This window comes from Aythya ferina (genome assembly GCF_964211825.1).
Source record: "Aythya ferina genome assembly, chromosome: 7".
Classification (NCBI taxonomy): domain Eukaryota; kingdom Metazoa; phylum Chordata; class Aves; order Anseriformes; family Anatidae; genus Aythya; species Aythya ferina.
This window is the reverse complement of record NC_140302.1, coordinates 5,518,426-5,538,253: the sequence shown is the minus strand read 5'-3', so window position 1 is coordinate 5,538,253 and position 19,828 is coordinate 5,518,426. Positions and strand designations below refer to the sequence as shown.

The 19,828-nt window shown below is 47.9% G+C and overlaps 1 protein-coding gene across 2 annotated transcripts in view; it reads left to right on the top strand.

Annotated features, from left to right (window-relative positions):
• The window catches only part of SGPL1 (sphingosine-1-phosphate lyase 1), a 36,977-nt gene extending 17,274 nt beyond the window's left edge, over window positions 1-19,703 (top strand). For both annotated transcript variants that reach the window (XM_084525935.1, XM_084525936.1), the window contains exons 4-14: window positions 1,786-1,933; window positions 3,485-3,564; window positions 5,121-5,249; window positions 11,829-11,917; window positions 12,717-12,822; window positions 13,273-13,371; window positions 14,376-14,525; window positions 14,678-14,916; window positions 15,386-15,532; window positions 16,471-16,591; window positions 16,687-19,703. In XM_084525935.1, coding sequence (XP_084382061.1) covers window positions 1,786-1,933; window positions 3,485-3,564; window positions 5,121-5,249; window positions 11,829-11,917; window positions 12,717-12,822; window positions 13,273-13,371; window positions 14,376-14,525; window positions 14,678-14,916; window positions 15,386-15,532; window positions 16,471-16,591; window positions 16,687-16,827 — 1,449 coding nt within the window. In that variant the 3' untranslated portion in view covers window positions 16,828-19,703. The remainder of the gene's footprint in view (window positions 1-1,785; window positions 1,934-3,484; window positions 3,565-5,120; window positions 5,250-11,828; window positions 11,918-12,716; window positions 12,823-13,272; window positions 13,372-14,375; window positions 14,526-14,677; window positions 14,917-15,385; window positions 15,533-16,470; window positions 16,592-16,686) is intronic.
• Window positions 19,704-19,828: the final 125 nt, after the last annotated feature.

Here is a 19,828-nt window from a genome sequence, read left to right as displayed (position 1 = left end):
TTTCTACCTAGTCTTTTTGGTAATAGTTTTGCTCTCATAAAGTACACCATCTTTTATTTATACCAAGTATCGGGGAATCCAGCTGTGGAATTTTCCAGTGGTGTTTCTTCCTTGTTAGATTTCAGGAAAATAACTTGATTCGTGGAAGAAGAAGACATGGTTGAACTTGAGTTGTTCTTCTGAAACAATGCCTTGAGCAAGCGTGAGATAGCCAGGTGTCTATTGTGCAACGTGGAAGGATAATTGTTTTAATCAATGACTGGCCACGAGTAGTTCAGAGCCCCTATCTGTTAGCAGAGTTAGCATTATAGCACGGCGATATCAGAAGCTTGTGTAATCATTAAAATGAGACGGGCTTTAGTGTCTAGGAGATGTTTTTTACTTAAAAACTTGAAACTACAACTGTCAGCAAGTCTTAGCACGCTAACAACTTAATGATCGAGAATGCTGTCCACACAGCAGCAGCTTGGTTTCTTTGGTACATGGTGGTATCGTACTCGATTGCCCTTTCTGCTTGATGCATAGGCAGCTTTGCACGTTGAATTGGTGGGGTGTGGGGGGTGCTGGGTCTGTTGGAGGCAACTTTATCAGATGGAAATAGTAAAGAGGAACTTCTTCATTTTGATTTCAACATGGATACGGTTCCTTTTGACCTCAATATGGGTGCAGTTATCAAGTTTTTCTCCCCCAGTCCTCCGTAAGGGAATAGCATCTCCCCTTCAATTCCCATGTCCCAATTTTTACCTTCTGGCTCGAGTAGCTGTTGATAAGATGAAGTAATTACTAGCTCTCCTCTGCTTAGATTTGTTGCCTGCCCCTTAGGAGAGGACACCTCCTGGGTCCCTCTCTTTTGTCCAGGCTTACCTTCTCAGGGCTAGCACTGCAAAGCTCCTGCTGTGCCCTACCTGTGTGCTGTTCCCACTCTTTGGCAGGCTGATAACCTATCAGTTGCTTACGGGAGGCCTTGGCTTTGAGGGAATCCAATGTCCAAAAGTCTTTAAGGCTGATAACATCCCAACACCTATGTTGTCTGGAAGAAGAATGTCTGCTTTGAAAGGTTTTCTGAGAGGGAGCCTGGGCCTCCTGCATGTGGAGTGTGAGTAGGAAGAGAGAAATCTTTTAACTGTGCCTGTAAGGGAGATTTCTTTAATGTTCCTGTTTTCTTGAGTCCCTAAACTGTGTATGTGATGGCAGACAAGACAAGGTATGAAATATAATGAATTTGAAGACTTCTATAAATTACGGACTGTGACTTAAAAAGGTTTGGTGGATAAAAATGAAATGTTTTTGCCTTAAGCTTTGCTTTTTCAGCTATTGAAGGTGCTCCAAGTTCCTGCTGCTCGTCAGTACCCATTATCAGTGCTCAAAGAGTAACCATTTCTCTTTGAACGTGGTGGTGTCTGTGCTGTTACATGAAACACAGCCGAGCAGTGGCCCGTTCTGCAGTCATCCATCCCAGTTACTTGGCTCAATTTTGGGCTGTGCCAGCTAGCACACTCCCCTAGCTGCTTCCCGGGGTGGTTTAGAGACTAGTGCATAACAGTGACTGTTCCAGGAGGCGTTTTTGGAGAAGGGCAGCTTGTTTTTGGTGGGAGAAGTTGGTGAGAGGGGAGAATTCAACTGTGTGGCTGTAACTCTGCTATGCTTTTTGGTCACAGAGCTGAAGAAGTTCCTACCTGTTCTGCTTGCTGGTATGGAAGTAGCCAGTAAGTTTGATCTCACACGTGTTGAACAATTATAATCTGGCCAGCACCTTTGTTGATAGGCTTTTCCTGTCTTTTCTAGATTCAAAAGAAGATTGATGAGGCCTTGAATGATGTCACTTCCAGTTTATCCTTCCTGAAAGATGAAAAAGATTATATCAAAGCGCTGCCGGAACAAGGCATGAGCCAGCCTGAAGTACTACAGAAGATGAAAGAGTACAGCTCAAAAGGTATGACTGAGTGTGTGCCCTAGCAAAGGTGGGTCTGTTTCAGAGACAGCATTAGACTTACTTGGTTAAATGAGATCTAATGATGCCTGCTCTCAGTTTCATCTTAAATATTGCTCTGCTGATGTTCCTCACTTGTCTGTTTTCCTTTTGGAGGTGATTAAAGTTGGTATTCACAATGTCTACTGCTGTATTTGGGTATTTACATTGAAATTCCCTTTCTGTCCCAAGAGTTTAATACTGACTGATGGGAGAGATGAGAAGAAAAATACAGAGGAAGCTTTCTGAATGCATTTCTGAGCAGTTGCCTTGATGTTCAGCTTTTACCAGAAATGTATTTTCTGCAAAGCCCCAAGGAATGCTCCTAACAAAAAGGACTTCCAAACAGTATTTTTAGGGAGTTTCCAAAACTCACTTTAATCAAAACCAGTGGTTTGCATCTTGAAAATGCCACTCAGGCAAGGCAAAGGCACAATGATGGCCTCTTGGCTTGAGTCCACGTGAGCACTGTCTGAAAGTTAATTTGAGTTGCCTCCCTGGTGTAAATATCTCTGTGCTGATTCACATCCTGTTACTTCTAATGAGCAAATTTGGGTGACTTGCTGTCCAGAGAATATATGACTGACCTGTTCCTATCTCTAGTCTGATAAAAGCTTGGAATTTTCTGTTAGAACAGTGCATCTACTCCATATTCAGGAACGTTTTTGCAACAGTAATGTAGCAACTTCCTTTTTTTCTGCTTTTATGTTGTTTGTGCTGCTTTCTGTGTCTGTCTTCTGTCTGTGTTTTCCCTCATAATAATTACTCCCTTCCTTCACTGGGCTTTTACTTCCTTTTTTTTATTTTTCTGTCCTCTCCTTCCCACACTTGTGCAGTTTTCTGTGGAAGTTACTTGGAAATGAGGGTTGGATTGTGACTGTGTTTGCCTTATGTATTCTTGTGAAGCTGATGCCATCGAGGCTAACAGTTTTGAGGCAGCACATAACTACACAGGTAGAAATACTCTGGGTGTTTAGAGGCAGAAACTAACCTGGTTAAGAGGATTGAAATGCTGTTCCACCCACCTGCTCTGGTTTGTTGATGCTTAAGTGGCATTCAGTTTTAGGTAAACTTTAACTGAAGCATCCTGTGTTGTAGATTTTAGCAATACAGCCTTGACCTTTCCATCTCATTGGTGCGCTGGGTGCTCTTTGGATGTGACTGTCACTTCAGTGCTGAGAGTTGGGCTGTGTAGACAGCAGTTTGGGGAGTGTGAGTGGGGATTAGGTGGGTTATATATTAATATAACTGCTTGCTGCAGCTAGCTCTTTATGTGCTGGCACTTTATGCATCATTTACTTGCAGTTTGCTAAGTTTACAGGACACAAGCTGCCAGAGGCATGGCATTGCAGGAGGTTATCTCTCTGGCACAAAAATCATTCTTGCTCCTCCTCAGTGCAGCCCAAAAGCAAAATCCTTATTTTTAGAACTGCTAGGGGGGACTTCTTTGCTCTTCTGCATGCTGTCCTGGAATGGCTGTGTCTGCAACCGGTGTGCTCCTCTCTTTTCTTTCAGGAGATGTACGCTGGGAGGATGGGAAAGTCTCTGGGACCGTGTACAGCGGTGAAGAGAAACTCACCCGTCTGCTCGTGCAGGTGAAGTGCCAGCGGTCTAACTCGGCATCTTTGCACATATTTTTAGCAACTTCAGGGTGACCAGAAACCCCTCAACAATATTCCAGCATCTTTCAAGATAAATAGGGAGGATCTGAAGCTCAGATTGCCCAACTCTGAAGACAGAGCCTAGGGTGAATGTAGGTGGAAGGGGAGTTATTAGCAAAGCACTGGAGCATTGCAAAACTGGCCAAGTGGCGGTCACTGTGAAAACACTGTAGAGATAACTAGGATCCAATCAGATAAGATGTTGTTTTGAGTGCGAAAGTAAGAAGTTGAGCACAAGTGAACTGGAGGCTGGTACTGACCTTTTAATTTGAGGAATGATAAGAGGCGTAAAATTGCCATAGATCAGCTTCAGCAAGCCTGCTGGCAGGTGTAACTGCTCTAGGCTGGAGAGAAAGAAAGCACCCTTGGCTGTCCTGCTTTGGGGTTGCTGGAGGACTTCAGCCTTGAAACAGCTTGATTAAGCAAAACAGGATTGGTCTTGGTTTAAGCAAAAAGAAAAAAAGTAGTTTGTAAAATGTGTTTGGCATTGCTGTGCAGTCCAAATCATGCAACAATGGGGCACTGGCATGCTTCAGTGCAGTCTTTGTTAGGTCTGTTTACCTAGTCTGGAACTTCTCCCTTTGAGAATGCTGGAAAAAAAAGAAAACTAAACAGCCCAAAGGTCTGTTTTTAAGTACATCTACTTCAAGAGGTTTTTTCACTAGAAAGGGAAACCTGGCCTTGCTCCTGGGAACAGCTTTTATACCAGTGGTAATGAGCTCTGTCGGGTGTTTGCTATTGCTGTTTTCTTCTGCCCGTTGACATTTTCTTTGCCACTTCTGGGGAAGCATAAAGCTCAGAGCAGCCTTTCTAGAGGAGCCTCACCTTGGATTGAGTGTTGTGGAAACATTCCCTCTGTCCGTGCTGATTATTTGCTGCCTTATTGTGCTGTATTTCTTTCAACATCCCTGTGGTTGCTTTTTGATCGCGGCTGCAGGAGGCTGGAACTGGCCCGTTGCAGCCTTATCCTGTGAGCCTGCTGTTGCGGAACGAGCATGAAGTACTGGTTTCCACGGCCACTTTGGTTGTGGAGTGGGTGGGCAGCTGTGCTTTTCTAGCTGCTTTGGAATTACTCTTTACTATTAAACTCAAACTAGTTCTGCAAAGCAAGTTTTTTAGGACTATATACTGGCCTGCTTTGCATAAAGCAATCATAGGGCATATACATACCTGAAGTGGGTGAACAAAAGAAGGGCAGATAATCGTGTTCTTTTTAAAATAGCTAAACCATTAGCAACATTGCTTGTTGTAAAGACAGGGTTATGTTATATAATCATTCCAGAGGCCAGAATGCTCTAGAAAAACAAATGATTTCACCCCCCCCAGCGTAGCTTCCCAGCTTGTGGTGTGTACTCACAGCGGGAGAAAGTACTGCAGATCTGCAGATAGTCTGTTTATGTACTGTGCACAGTGAGTTCCCAAACCTGGACCTCTTCACTGATAATCCAAGGCTTCACCTGCAGGGCTAACTTTGTCTCTGTTTTCTGAAGGTGTACGAAGAGTTTGCCTGGAGTAATCCTCTCCATCCGGATATATTCCCTGGTCTGAGGAAGATGGAAGCAGAAGTAGTGAGGATTGCCTGTACCCTCTTCCACGGGGGCCCCAACTCTTGTGGTGCTGTAAGTAGCTTGTGCTCAAGTGCCCTGTGAGCATTTGGATACTTCTGACTCGAAGTGCAAATGCACCTTCTGCTCTCCATCCAGCTCTGAGCCTGAGGTCATTCTGGTGTGCAGTTCTGGCACGTGCCATGCCAGCATAGCTGGCCAGGAGCTGGTTGGTAATTGCTCTTCTCAGGGAAGCTTTATGAGAGATGATTTAACTCCAAGTAGTTCTTAAATGATGATTTCCTTCACCTCTTTTTTCACACCCTTAAATGAGACAGGCTTGCTGGCAGTAGGAAAGGAGACCCAGTGTAATGTACCATAGAAGCCTGCCCGCTTGTCAGTGGGGGATGCCAAACAGAGCAGTGTCACTTCGAGTAGCTCCCCTCAGGTTTAATCTGTGAGCCTGCCAGAATGCTGAGACTGAGGACAAGGCTGGCTGGCTGGTCACCAACAAGCAGCTTGAAGCATTCGTGATCAGGCGGGCATGGCACTTACTGTCACCTCCCCAGCTGGAAAGCTGGCTTTCCAGGCTTGCGTGGCCTAGCAGGGTGGAAACCAATTTTAAAGCCTCCACAGAATTCCAAGTCAGAGTCCAAATGTGTGCCCTTACACTGACGTGTTCAAAGTTCGTCAAAGAACAAAAGCTGTCAAGTTGTACAGTGAATTGTTGTAAAAATAAGCTTCCTGCGCTCCTTCCTCTTGGCTTGTTTTTTTGGTAGGAGTTCTGAGTTTCTCAGGCAGGCCACGTTCTCTACCTGTCTGTGGTGCCACAGGACAGTGAGGTCTTATCTCCTGGCATGGTGTTCATGCACCACTGTGACACAAAGACTGCTTTATAACTTGTACAGTAATAGTTACATTTGTGGGGAGAATCCAGATGAGACTCTTCAGAGGCCGAGTGTGACGTGATTGCATCTGTAAACATGTCAGGGAGGTGGAAGGCCTGCAAAGGCTTAAGGTTGATATGGGAAAGCAGTGTTGACATGTTTATGGGGTGAACTAGCACTGAATGGGCTTATTGGGAGCTCAGTTGTGTTGAGGAGGTAGGTAGAATAGCCTTATGGCAGGGTAGTTGGGAGCAACCTCCAGCTGGACTGAAGATGGAACTTGATCATGCAGTCATGTAAGATGGGATTGCTTTCAATAGCAGGAGGTTGCACCTGGTGACCTGAGCTGTCTCCTTGGGTTCAGGGTTCCTAAACCTCTTTCTCTGCTGGGAGAGACTGTATTCCTGGTGCCACCCTTGAGCCTGGAGAAGCAGCGTGCCTCCTGGCACCTGAAAATCATCTGACCTCTTCTCCTTGCTGACTTGCAGTGCTGAGACTGTCTGTGGAGGGGGCAGGAGGCTGATAAAACCTCTTTATCAATACCTGAGAAGCTGATTGATGCAAATCAGATCTTGTCATGTGGCTGGAGGACTTTGCTTGCAGAAGTCGGCAGTGCGAGTTCAGCTTTCGTTCTGCGGGGTGCGTGTTGTGAAAGTGTCAGCCTTGGCCCCCTGGGCGCTTCCACCGAAGCCTGGAAGTAGAATTGCGTGGGAGGAGAAATTCAGAACAGCGAAAAGAAAAAAGCCCCAAAGCAATCAGACAGTGATCGCAGGCAACGCGAGACCTGCAGACTCTCTGGGGAATCCCACTTTTCCCTCTGCTGCTTCCTCTTCCCCTCCCTTCGGAGGATCGTGCTGCAGAGCCGCAGCTGGGCCGAGCAGAAGCAGTGAACGGGGAAGCGTGCGACCTGCCATGAGGTTAGCCTCTAGCTGGTTGAGCAGGCAAATTTGCAGGGTCGGAGGGAGGGCTGAAAAGTTGATTAGGTGGAAACAGAAGATTAATTGCACCCCTGCAATTATCTTGTCCAAACGAGTCTCTCCAGTGGACTTTTTACCTTCCTCCTGCGTTGCCCTTCCTGCCTGAGCGTCCAGAGGAGCTGGCAATTCCTGGAGAGACGTGGGAAGAGATAACAGCTCATGTGCTCTGCAAGCACTTGGGCTCAAAGCCTTCTTTTATTTTCTTCCCCCCCAAAACAGAGTTAGCATTTCAGAGTGATTTCTGGAGGTTTGCACGGTAACAAAGCCATTTTAAAAGAGTGTTTTCTCCAAACTGCAGCTATTCTTTGTCTCTGAAAGGCCTTGCTGTAATTGGTAGCTCAGGCTGCCACAGTTCTGCTTCGGTACCCAGCGAGGCTGTGAAATAGAGATGGCCAAACCGGGGCGGGTGTAGTGCTGCGAGTTACTTTTATCTCCAAATTGATCTGTTCAGCAGGTGCTGCTGGCTTTTTCTAGTGAGAAGGCTCCTGCGTCACTTAATTCAACTTTTGCAGTGCTGTAAACTAAAACAAATGCTTTTTTTCCTGAATTCTACTGCTGCTGTCTGAGCAGCAGTGGCTGCGTGTCTGTTGCCAGGTCCCTGTCTGCAGGATTTACTAACCTGATGGAAGCAGCGGGGGCCACCAGCCCAATTTCGTTGGTGCCTGCCTCCTGAAGGTAGATGGAGCTTGGTAGTGTGTCTGAAGAGCTCGCTTTGTGGGGTGGGAGGAGGAAATATTTGTGCTTCTCGGGCAAATTCACTTCCTTAGAGCTGTGATTTCCATGACAAGGAGCAGCTCAGTGCTTTTTGGGGCTGATACTCGGGTGCTCACGCTGGGAAAAGCTGCTCAAAGCCACGTTTTTGCCCTATTCCCAGGGCTTTCAGCAGGCTGAACATCTCTGCACAGTCGTGTGGACATCTTCCCAAGCGGCGGTGTCTCTGGAGAGCAGTCTGCTCCTTCTTTGAAGGTTTTCGGTGTGTTTTGTGAACGTTAAGGTACAGGGTGTCACTTCAGATTTCTGAATGCTAAGCTAGGCGAGTCACTTGCACTATTTACAGGAGGGGCCTTTACGCGAGACGTGGGGGCTGTCAGTCTCTGCAGTTCAAACGTGGACATAAAAACACGATTCCCTCGTGGTGGGGCTGCTCAGACATACGTTTTGCCTTGTTTCACCAGGAGATGTCCCAGGGTTTTAAGCCCTGTTTAAAAAGTAGTCATTTTCGGCAGCGTATGGCTGCTTCCTATTTCTCCCTAATTGCTACTTCTGTCCTTTCTCCTAATCACCTTACGCAAGAGCAGAGAGACAGGATTTGGTGACATTTTTGGCTCCCAGGAGATCCTAATCACATTCCTGCGATGACTTGGAAGGACTAATTAAGCTCAGTACGTAGAGGAGGAATGGGGGGAGTTCAGTGTCTGATGTAGGTAAGTGTTCCTGGTCACAAGGTGCTCTGCTTTGCAGTGCTGGCTCTGAGGATTTCCCCTCTAACTCAAGGGGGAAATTTAAGGTTTTTATGCAAGCCTGCATAGTTTTTAGTACTTTTTCGAACTTGAAGGGGCAGCTTGGAGTGAAGTGCAGAGGGAAGTTGCATGTGGGGTGTGTGTGTTTGATGCTGACCTCCCTGCTTTGCAGCTGAGCACAGGAGGGAGCAGCCAAAATCAGAAGATGCAAGCCTCAGCCTTGCGTACAAGCCTGCTTGTCTCTTCCTCCCCAGCTCTGGGGCTTCCAGGCTTTGTCACGGAGCTGCCTGCTCCTTTGGTGTAGGAGTTTAGCAGTGAAATGTGAGCACTGCATCTTGTGTCAGGGCCTTAAACTCTGGCTTGTCCTTCTGCAGATCTATCAGGCTTTATCTGTCATAAGCAGGTCACCTTGAGAGATAACTGGGGGCTTTTACAACCAGCAGGTTTATAGGGGTTTTATGCGAGTCTGCCACTGTGTTATGGCCATACAGAGGGTTGTGGTGTCTTCTTGCCCTAATGCTGCCTTCGAAATAAATCGTAGCTCGCTTTTATTCATGGCATAGCTCAGCTCAGGGAAACTCAGTCAGTTTTGTCCCCAGGGTCTGGATGGATGCGTTTGCTAATGGGAAATTCCAGCAAAACGGAGAGACCCCAAGCTGAGCAAGGTGGCTGCTGCGTGTCTGACAGCTTGACAGCGACTGCAGGTGGCGTGGCAGCAGAAATCCCCCAGCAAGGACTGTGCCTCTTAGTGCTGTTTGAGTGCTGAGGCTGCAGAGCGCTGGGATGTGGAGGGAGTGAGTAACAGGAGGGATATACCAAGCTCAGAGAGCAGGAGGGTTATGTGCTCGCTCCTTTTCCTTCCCGTTTGGAAAATAATAAATCAAGAACAGAAGTGTGTTTATTTGCCTCTTTCCCCACGCTTTGCCTGGCTTTAGAAGATAGCGCGGGGCTGGAAAGCTGCCTGAAACAATGCCTGTTCCCAGCCCTTTTCCCCGTGGCATCGCTCCTGCCTGTGCACTTTTGTTTAGGGGAGGGAGGAGATGATGTGAGTGCCGATGGCCAGTGCTGAATCACGGTGTGCTGGCCAGCTGCCGGCGTGCCGCGGGCGGTGGGAAGTTGTCCTGTGACCATGATTCAGGCTCTGGCTGAGGCAGGATGAGCTCACAGCGAGGCTGATGGAGCCTGTGGGCGATTTGGGCGAGGAGCAGACCCCCTCTGTGGGTGTAAGCCTCCTGGACCAAGCTGCATCCCGCTGCTCTGCCGCATCTCCGTGGTGCGGACTCGTCTCGGGATGATTTAGGAAGCTCGCCTGGCTGAAAGGCAGCTCTTGGAGTGGATTTTCAGCTGGAGCCGCTGGCTGAGCGAGCTTGCTGCGTGGTCATGTACGTGCCTGGGAGGAGGATCCATCCTGGAGCTGATCAGCTGGTGAAAATTTTTCACTTCCCCAAACCTGCACGGCTCGATGCTTGCGTGCAGGTGGTGAGCCAGGCACTGGGGGCAGGTGCCGGCTGTGTAAGGGTGAGGCAGTGGTGCTTTGGGGGAGAGACAAACATACAGAAAGCAGCCTCTGTAAAGGCCTTATGAAGAGTGGGTTAGGATCGGGTACAGGTAGGAGCAAGCAACGTTACAAGCAGACTGTAATTCCACTCCTTCTCCCACCCTGCAGCGGCGAGGGAATCCGCGTTGTGCTGGCTGTGGTTCTCCCGAGACAGCTGGCAGCCCTACAGGTCTCCTTTTATCAGAAGGGTTGAGAAGTGAATGACACAGCCCATAAGCTGCCGAAGGCGTTGTGCTGCCATCTATTTGCCTCACAATGAGTGCAATGATTTCTTTATCCAGCGTGAGGCTCTCGTCGGGCTTTGCTGCAGCAGCTGCTGCTTTACAAAGCGGAGAGGAAAATTAATAATAATAATAAAAAAAAAAAGCAGAAAGTGCCTGTGGTGTGGCAGTCACTGCCATGCTGCCTGTGGTGGCAGCTGTTGCCAGCTTGGATCACGTTAGGGAGAGATGTGGCAGGCTGCTTTTGTGCCTGTGAACTTTGCTCCTTATCGCTGTGCTTAATGTTTAGTCACTGTCACGCTGTCAGGCGTCTTCCTTGTGTTTTGGGGTTTTGTGGCAATGTCAGCTGAGAAAAAAAAACAGAAGAAAACCCAGACGAAGCAGATGTCAGAAGGCATACCAATGCGGCTGCATCCTTTTTATGGTCACTTGGGGGTGGGGATCGAAAATCAGTCCTTTTGTAAGCATTGGATGGAGCTCTTGGTTCCTTTCTTCCACCTGAACCACGAGCACCTGCTGTAGGTACTGGCTGTCCCCAAGTCACGGCTCAGCCCGTGCAGCAGGAACAGATGGAAGCATTAATGCCTGCAGGCTGCTTGAAAAGCCAGCCTCGTGTTTTACGAGGTTAAAATTTTACCTTGGCTTGTGCCCTCACTTTCCTGGCCCTTGTGCACCAAGGCTCATAGAGGCTTGCTGAAGACAGGCCTCCTGTTTGAGGAATTTGTTACAACAAAGTGTTTCACTTATTTGCCAAAAGCAAATGTGTGCAGTAGTGAACTCAATCAAACGGGTGGTGTGTGTGCCTTCCTCTTCTCACCCCCATGATGCAAAAACCCCTCGCTCACCTCTGGTCAGGGGGAAAAGGGCTGGACAGCACAGATAGCGAGGGATGAGCTGGGGGGTGTAATGCCCAAATTGCTTCTTGGGTCCTGGAGGGCTTCTGTGAGCTCCAGCCTGGTACTGACCAGACCTTGCCTGGCCCCTGCAGAGAAAGGGGCACGAGGGCTGTGCACTCTGCTGTGCCCCGGGTTCTGGGAAGGTTTCTTAGCCCAGGAGCAGTGCCAAGCCTGCGCTGGCTCCGTGCCTCGGCGTGGCACTGCTCCAGACCTAATAAACCCCGCTGCACTTCGGTTAGCTGAAGGCAGAGTCAACGTTGTTGTTTCTCCATACGCGGCATCGTTAATCTGTAACCCAGATAAAGGGTCCCCAGGTAACCGGGGGCTAAGCAGGCACTTGGAGTCTTGTGAGGTGTGCTCACCTCCACCAGCTGGCGACTGCAGTGCTGTCCCCTCTCGTCAGGCATCTGCGTGCATTTTTTTTCCCATATTTTCTTTCCTTTAAATAGCAGAGTCAACACTTAAACCTGTGCTTGCCACCTGAACGTCAGAAAGCTGCCTTCAGCTGTTCAGCGGCATCTGCTGCCCTTGAAAACCCGAGCTGTCCTCTGCAGCATTTCTGCCCAGAGATGCTGTGGCTGCATCCCTTCTGCTGTTTTCCTCTCCTGCAACATCCACGTCAGTGCCTGTTTTTCTCTGTTTCCTTTCACGACAGATGACGTCTGGGGGGACTGAGAGCATCCTGATGGCCTGCAAGGCGTACCGGGACCTGGCTTACGAGAGAGGCATCAAACATCCAGAAATGTAAGCAACGCCTTTGGGGCTCAGCTTTTGCTTGTGTGACTGGCTGTCCCTCTGCGCTGAGGCGGCTGCTAGGCCCCTGAAATCCTTCATTTCATAGCCTGTTACCACCCCCTCCTTGTCCATCTGTGTCTGGAGGCCTTGAATGCAGGAGAAAAACCCAGGTGGAAGGAAACGGTGCAGAAGCACAGGAACTGTTCAGCAGCCTAGGATCCTAGGGGTGGTGTGGGCTGTAGAGCTGGCGTAGCCGTGTCATGCACGTGTATTTCTGCAATACCTGCATGCAGCTTCCAGACAGAGCCTGCTCATCTCTGCTTTGGGCCCCTCTTGTGCAAAGATTGCAAGGCGCTTTGATGTATTTAAGGGTTTTGATTTCATTTGGATCAAAGAGGGTTTAGCCTGAAAACCCTGGGACTGAAGTCGGGGCTGATCGGAGCTGAAATGAGAAACTGTGCTAATCATTACGCTGCTAATAGAGGATTTGCTCCCTCTAATGTGCTGCTTTTTTCTAGACAGTGCGTCAAAAATGTTTCTGTGGTTAATTGCATAAGAGAGGAAGTCACAAAGAGAGATGAAACACTGGTGTTCACCTTCTGCTGAATTCCTGTGGCTCTTTTCTTCCCTTTCTAACATTTTTTCATGGTATTAAAGGCCTCTGAAGACACGATGCCTCCGAGAACAAGGTTAACTGAGGCAGTCTGGTCACTGCTGGTGGAGATGGGAGCCATCAGCTGTTGTGTTCGTTTGGTTGAAGCTCAGGGGTGCTGCCTGGGCTGAAGTCTGCGATCTGTTGCTTTTCTAGGTTGGTCCCAGTGAGTGCTCACGCAGCATTTGACAAGGCAGCCCACTACTTTGGACTGAAGATGATTCACATCCCCTTGACCAAGGCTATGGAAGTGGACGTTCAGGTACCACTTTAGGCAGCATGGCACTCTTCCTGTGGGAAAGGAGCACTGTTAGGAAATCACAAGGCATCTTCCTACCCGGAGAGATGAACCTCAAGGGAAGAACAGTGGGAATAAATGCATGTCATGGCATACAAAATTTAGTTTGAAATCAGTGGATGGGATGTAACCCATCCCTTTGTCCTATGTCATTAATTTAGAATCAATTATGTACATCAGAAATAGCCACAGGTTTCAGATGAGGATGAACAAACACATTTTGTAGTACTTCCAAGTGGATGAGTTAAGTGATTCAGCTGATGTCTGCTCATGCTTTGTAGCTCATCGCTTCGCTTTCTGTAGGCTTTTGTGTGCTAGCTTTTCAGACCAGATGCTGCATGTTGTATTTTTCTTTTTTGGCAGGGTGACACTTGGTAAATGGCATGTGAGCATCTTCTCTCTTTAAATCTTCAGGCAATGAGGAGAGCTATTTCGAAGAACACAGCCATGCTGGTCTGCTCTGCTCCCCAGTTCCCGCATGGGATTATGGACCCGATTGAAGAGGTGGCAGAGGTAGGATGGCCCGGGGTGCTGTGGTGATAAAAACTGGCGCATCCTTCTGCACAAAAAGTGAGCAGGGGGGTCCAGGATCTCAGCCAGTGAATCTGATGGGAGCAGCAGACTGGTTGGGAAGGCCCTACTGCCATTAAATGGGTTGTTAGCAGCAGGGTACGTAGGCCACAATTTGAGGAGGAATGTAAGACTCTCTCATTTTGCACTTACTCAGAAACTGCTGTGGGAGGGTGGGCTTTAAATGCCAGATATTACCCCTGGGCATTGTTGTGAAGCTGCTTGCGTGGGGCTGGATTGCAGACTCGAGCTGCTGCACGCAGTGTGTCATAGCAAGGCAAAGCGACAGGCCTGTAGCTCCTGCTTTGTCTCTGATCTCCCGAGTCGTGCCATAAACTTCTGCAGCAGCTGAAGGAATGTAGTGCGTATGCGACTTCGACCTCTGCTGCACCTTCTGCGAGACAAGCCAAGAGGGCTTGTCCTTTGATATCTGAGAGGAAATAACAGCAAAGTAGGCCACCTTGTAAAAACGCTTTGATTTAGGGCCTACTGGCTGTAGCAGGCTCGGTGCAGAAGCCGGAGGAATGCAGTGTGGTGGGGGGAGGAGGAATCAAAGGGCTGGGATCTCAGTTTTCAAACACGCCTTTTGTTTTTCTTCCCATGCTCCAGTTATTTATGTTGTATGTGACCAGCAAGGGGCTCTGACCCTTTTCATTTGGATCACGCCATTACACTTTGTATACTACTTTCGGACCAAGTTGTCACATCTCTTTGTCAAATAGAGCAAACTACCAAAATACGACTTTTTTTTTCTCTTGCTGGCCATCTTTATGTATGTGCAAAGTGGGAGAAGGCATCTTACAGGTAGCCAGCCCTTCCAAAAGGCTCCAGAAATGTTCAAATGTGAACTGCAGAGTATCTTTAGCGGCGGGAGGTTGGGTACCCCACCTACCTCATTTTTGTCCCTGGTTGCGTGTTACTCACCAGAGCCTCTTGTTTGCTCACAGCTGGCAGTGAAATACAAAATCCCCTTCCACGTTGATGCCTGCCTGGGTGGTTTCCTCATTGTTTTCATGGAGAAGGCCGGCTTCCCTCTAAAGCATCCCTTTGACTTCCGTGTAAAAGGCGTGACCAGCATTTCTGCTGACACCCACAAGGTAAGAGGTGGGGCAGAGTGGGGTCTTCCACGCTTTTGTTTGAGGGGAGCAACTCCTGATGCCATCCCTGGTGCCAGGGATCTGGGTGGTCATCTACGAGAGGTGCTGCTGAGCCCCCCTGCCTCTTTGTAATGCTTTGTTACCCCTTGCAGTATGGCTACGCTCCCAAGGGTTCCTCCGTGGTGCTGTACAGCGACAAGAAGTACAGGAGCTACCAGTTCTTTGTGGCACCCGACTGGCAGGGGGGCATCTACGCCTCCCCCTCGGTGGCGGGCTCCAGGCCCGGTGGGATCATAGCCGCCTGCTGGGCAACCCTGATGCACGTGGGGGAGTCGGGCTACGTCGAGGCCACGAAGAGGATCATCAAAACAGCTCGGTTCCTTGAGTCAGAGTACGTGCGTGCCTGAGCTTCTTGCTTGTACTCTTTAACCCCCTTCTGGACTCCCTCTCCCAAACTGTTTTTCTCTTGCAACCTTTTTTTTTTTTTTTTTTTTTTTGTCCCTTAGAGAAGCTATTGCATGAGGGGAAGTCACTCAAGATGATGAAAGGAGGGTTATAATTTCTCTTGTTGGGATGCCTGCATCGCTGTGTGAGCTGATGGTCTGTGCTGTGCTGTCCTTCCTTGCCTCTCTCCTCACTCCTTCTCCATCCCTAAGCATGCTTTAGGGCTTAAATCACCCAAGTCCTCTGCTAAGTCCCAGTGGCCTGTGCTCATCGCGTGATTTTTGGTGGGAATGTGCCCTAATCTGTTCCCCTCTCTTGCTTTGAGGCCCCAGAGAGATGGACAGAATGCCTGACCCCGTTCTGCCGTTTCATTTTAACCACCCTCAGTCACTTTTTCTTTTTAATGTTCCTTCAAGGTTGAGAAAAATTGACAGCATCTTCATTTTTGGGAAACCTGAGGTGTCAGTCCTCTCCATCGGTTCAGACACTTTCGACATTTATCGATTATCTAATCTGTTAGCTGCCAAAGGATGGAACTTAAACGTCCTGCAGTTCCCACCAAGGTGAGTTTGTGGTCCCAGTGGGAGCCATCATTCATTGTGGAGCAGAGGAGCAACGTGCATAGCCAGGGCATGCAAGATAGGCGTTGCTAGGCCACCTAGCTCTCTTAATTTGCTGAGCGTTGCCCGTTATCTAATAAATTGTATGTAGACTTTTCCTCTGTGGAGAGGCAATTACATTTCTAATTGCTGATATACAGCAGCAGTAGTTATTTTAATGAGCCTGGCAGAGGGCATAGCTAAGGCTCTCTTTCTGTTTAGCTCTGTTTAATACAAGCAGAAATATATAAATAGCTGGGATTTTGTCTCAGGTCAGCAAGTGAGGGTTTGTAGGTGTTTATTTTTTGTTTAAATATCTTCTTCCTGCCCAGTGAAGATGAAGGTAATTGAAAGAACAGTGACAGGCTGATCATTTTCAGTGATTTTTCCACCCTGATGTAAGAGGAATGCTTGTCAAAAACTTCTCTTGAGTGGGTAGAAGTTTCCTTTCTGTGGGTGAAAGGGGCAAATGTTCTAAGATAGAAATCTAAGATAGCGCTGCACTGAAAACATATTTTAAACTTGCAGCTAGCTTGAAGAGGAGTCTAGAGAGCCCGAAGTAAATAGCTCAGAGGTGTGAGCAGCCCTGTTACTTCTGCTGAGTGCCAGCTTCCACGCTGGGGGTGGCCGACAGGTTACCCAGACCTTTAACGGTGTATGCTGATGTCAGGAAGGGAAGGGGGAGTTGGCATTTTGCAGCAGAAGAGCTCAACTTCCCGCAGCTTGTTCCAGCACGTATTCTGCAGGGATTACCTTTAATTGTAAGGGAGCAGATCATCTTCTCCCTTAATCCCACTAGCACTTTATTTTAAAGAGGCAGGCACTGGCCAGGGAAGAACTAAAGGGCTGTATGTACCTGACGTGGCTAATCTCTCCCTTCTGCCCTCCCCTCTGCCTGCCAGCATTCATCTCTGCATTACGCAGCTGCACACCAAATCAGGCGTGGCTGAGCAGTTCCTGAAAGACATCAGAGACAGCATTGAGGACATCATGAAAGACCTCAACGCCAAGACCACAGGCATGGTAAGGAGCCGGGATATAGCAGGGGTGTGTTGGCTGAGAGTATTTCCTGGGTGGAATTAAGGATCCCACGTAACCACCTCTTCTTCTCCGCTTAGGGAGCCATCTACGGAATGGCCCAGTCCATCCCCGACAGGAGCCTGGTAGCGGAGATTTCTCTGGCCTACCTGGATGGCCTGTACAGCACCGAAGTTCCTGGCGGTGACAAGCACATGAACGGCTCTCCTGGCCACTACTGACTGTAGCACAACTGTCAGTGCCTTGCCAGTTAGCACTGGGGTGGTTTTAAAGAAAGGTTTCCTAGGGAAAGAGATTGCAGTATAAGCCTTTGTTCCTACAAGTACAGGTCTGATGGCAGCTTGATCTCAAAAACTTTATTCCCCATCTCCGTCTGCTCTGAAATCTGCATTATTTTCACACTCACCTTTTGGTTTTAGGGCTTTCCTTCCCTTCTCCCTGCCTACTCTCATCATGAATTGAGCGTCATTCCATGACTCCAGACTCCTCAGGTATTCTGTATATCACTTCATTCCTTGCTGTTTCTTCTCCTCAGACGGTGCATTCAGCCGGTGTCCAGCCAAGCATTAGATTTGAGTTTCCATGTTGTGTTCCAAGGCTTCAATCTTCCCAGAAGTTGAAGGTAGAAAATAAATTGAATTTTTTTTTTTTTCTTTTGAGTATTCCTCCAAGCTACTGCATTTAACAAACCATGCTGGGAGCCTTGTATCTATGTAACACAGAGCTGATAGATTGGCAAAGGAAAGATGATCAAGTAACTTTTTAAACCCCCCTCTGGAGATCTCAGACTGCAATCAATATTTATTGAGGATGTGGGGGGGAAACAGCACACAATCCTTTTCTGGAATCTCTCCGTTTGAATAACAGCAGAAATAGAAAGCAAGTGGGTGGTGTACGGAGAGGAACTGGATGGTACTGAAAATCCTAGGTACTTAGTATCTGTTTTGCTTCCCTGCCTCTTCTAGAAGACATGCATCGACCACCTAGAGTGCTGTCGCACCTTGCACAGTTCTGGAGGGATGTGCAAAACAGGGATTTCACTGTTCATAACTTGAAGGTTTTGCACTATCTCACAATGCTGTAGTTGAGTCAGTGAAGCCCTAGCGTGTATTATGGCTGGGGACTTGACGTGCAAACGTATGGCACCAAAGCTGACTTTTTTTTTAAAAAACATAATCTTTTAGTATAACAAGGTGACTTTTGTAATAGAAAGTAGTAATCTGTCTGCTCTTTGCACTGATTCTTTTAAGGCACATTCTCAAAAGGGCATTCACCATTGTGCCTTGATGCTTCTCTGGCTTTTTGGGGGATGCCAGGGAGGGTTTGAGGGGTCAGCTGTTGACTGGCTGCAACATTAGCTGCAGTTTCCTTACGGTACTATACTGAAAACAGAACCTCAAAGGCAGGCTGGCCTCAGGTAAACTGTGCTTGCCCATAAGGCAGAGTAGTCGTGCTATTGAGCCAAGTCCCCTCACAGTATTTCAAAGATGCTGGCAGAGCTCTGAAAGGAAGGAGATAGGAAGCAGTAAGCTGGAGGTAGCCGAGCCCTGGGCACACAGGCTTTTTCTCTGCTGTTTTTGCTGTGAGAGTTTTACCACTGCAGCTTGGGAGGCAGTTGTTGCCCTCAGGACGAGCTGGAACCTCTTGAGTTGTTAAACAGTGGTGGAGCTGCTCCTGCAGGGCTTTCCTGTGTGTTTCCTCTCGGCTTTTGGCATGCTGCTGAGAGTTTCCCAGGCAGAATTCAGCACCTGGAAGAAGACTTGGTGCCATGACTGCAGCGTCTCTGCCGAAATGGGCTTGTTAGCCCCAACCTGGCCCCCACTGGCTTAACACAGCTGAAGCACACGCTTGCTCAGTAACTACACAGGCTGAGGAGGCTACAGAGCAGCTGCTGCACACCCAAATTTTGGACCTGGAGAGTGCTGGGAAGAACACTTTGCTTTTTAACAGATTTATTAGTGCTAGGAGGCAAAGCATTTTGGCCATCTCCTGTCATGTTGAACTGGTGGCTGCAGTGCATGTCTCTGAGCCCTTTTGAAAACATCCCGTCTGAATTGCCTGACAGTCTCTCGGTGTGTTAGCAGCCCTGGCAGTCAGCGTTTGTGTTGGACCTGTTTATTCTGTCAACGCCTTGCTAACGTGACCATTGCTGCATCTCTCAGTTTGCTGTACTGTGGGGAGAGCCTGAAGTGTCTGTCTACTGTGACGGTTCTCTTTGAACCAAGGTGTGGAAAACAAAAGAGGAGGCTACTCGTTTTGTTTCGGCTTTAAAAGAAAGGGGGGGGATGGATTACGGGGGAGGTAAAGGAGAGGAAAAACTCCCTCCTCTGCCCTGGTGCTATCCTCCCTGAGGAAGTGGGTGGATCAGTGCTTCATTTCACATTTTTGGGTGGATTTGAAGATGTTATTTGTAACTTAATGTACTTCATTCTGGACCTCACCTACTAGTAATTTGTGGGTTTAATTGTACAATGTGTATACGTTCTGTACTGTAAATGTAATCCTGTGGTCGGGAACAGGCCACTGTAATTTACTGTTGTGTAGTCTTTATTCATCCTGGTCACCTAACATGTAATCTGCTTCTCCTGTATCATGCCAAATGGTTTTAGAGAAAAATGAGATTAACAGGCTATATAATTGTCTCTGTCTCAAAAAAAAAAAAAAAAAAAAAGACTGGATTATGATCTGGAGGGATTTTCCCAACTGTTAATCCCTGCGAGATTTCGGACTGGTCAGTTTTTCCAAGCAAGACACTACATTTGTTACTTGTACAAAGCACTCCCAAGCGAGTTGGGTGCTCCTAGGTACTAGGCTGAAGAATATCCAGATGGATGGGCCAAGAAGAGATGTCTGTCTTCATGCCACGGATTTCATCTGCACTTTTCTGGTGACTTGGGGGAACGGAAGGGTTGCATACACCACAATAATACCTTGCCCAATAAATTCATCAATTTTTTTTAATGAACAGATGGGATGAGTTTCCTCTGATGGCAGTATTTGATATTGCTCTGGTTTGCCACTGTAAAACTGTAAGCTGAAATAGCTGATGAGATGGTAAAAACGGGCCTGGTTTGCATTAAAATGGTGCATTGAGCTACCTGGGCTCATTGAACTCTTCATTTATTCTGTTTCAATGCTCATTTGAATGGATGGGGACCTGTTGCTTCTGATCTTTGCTCTTGGGAGCAGCCTAGTCTGTGGCAGGGAGAATGGTTTATGAAT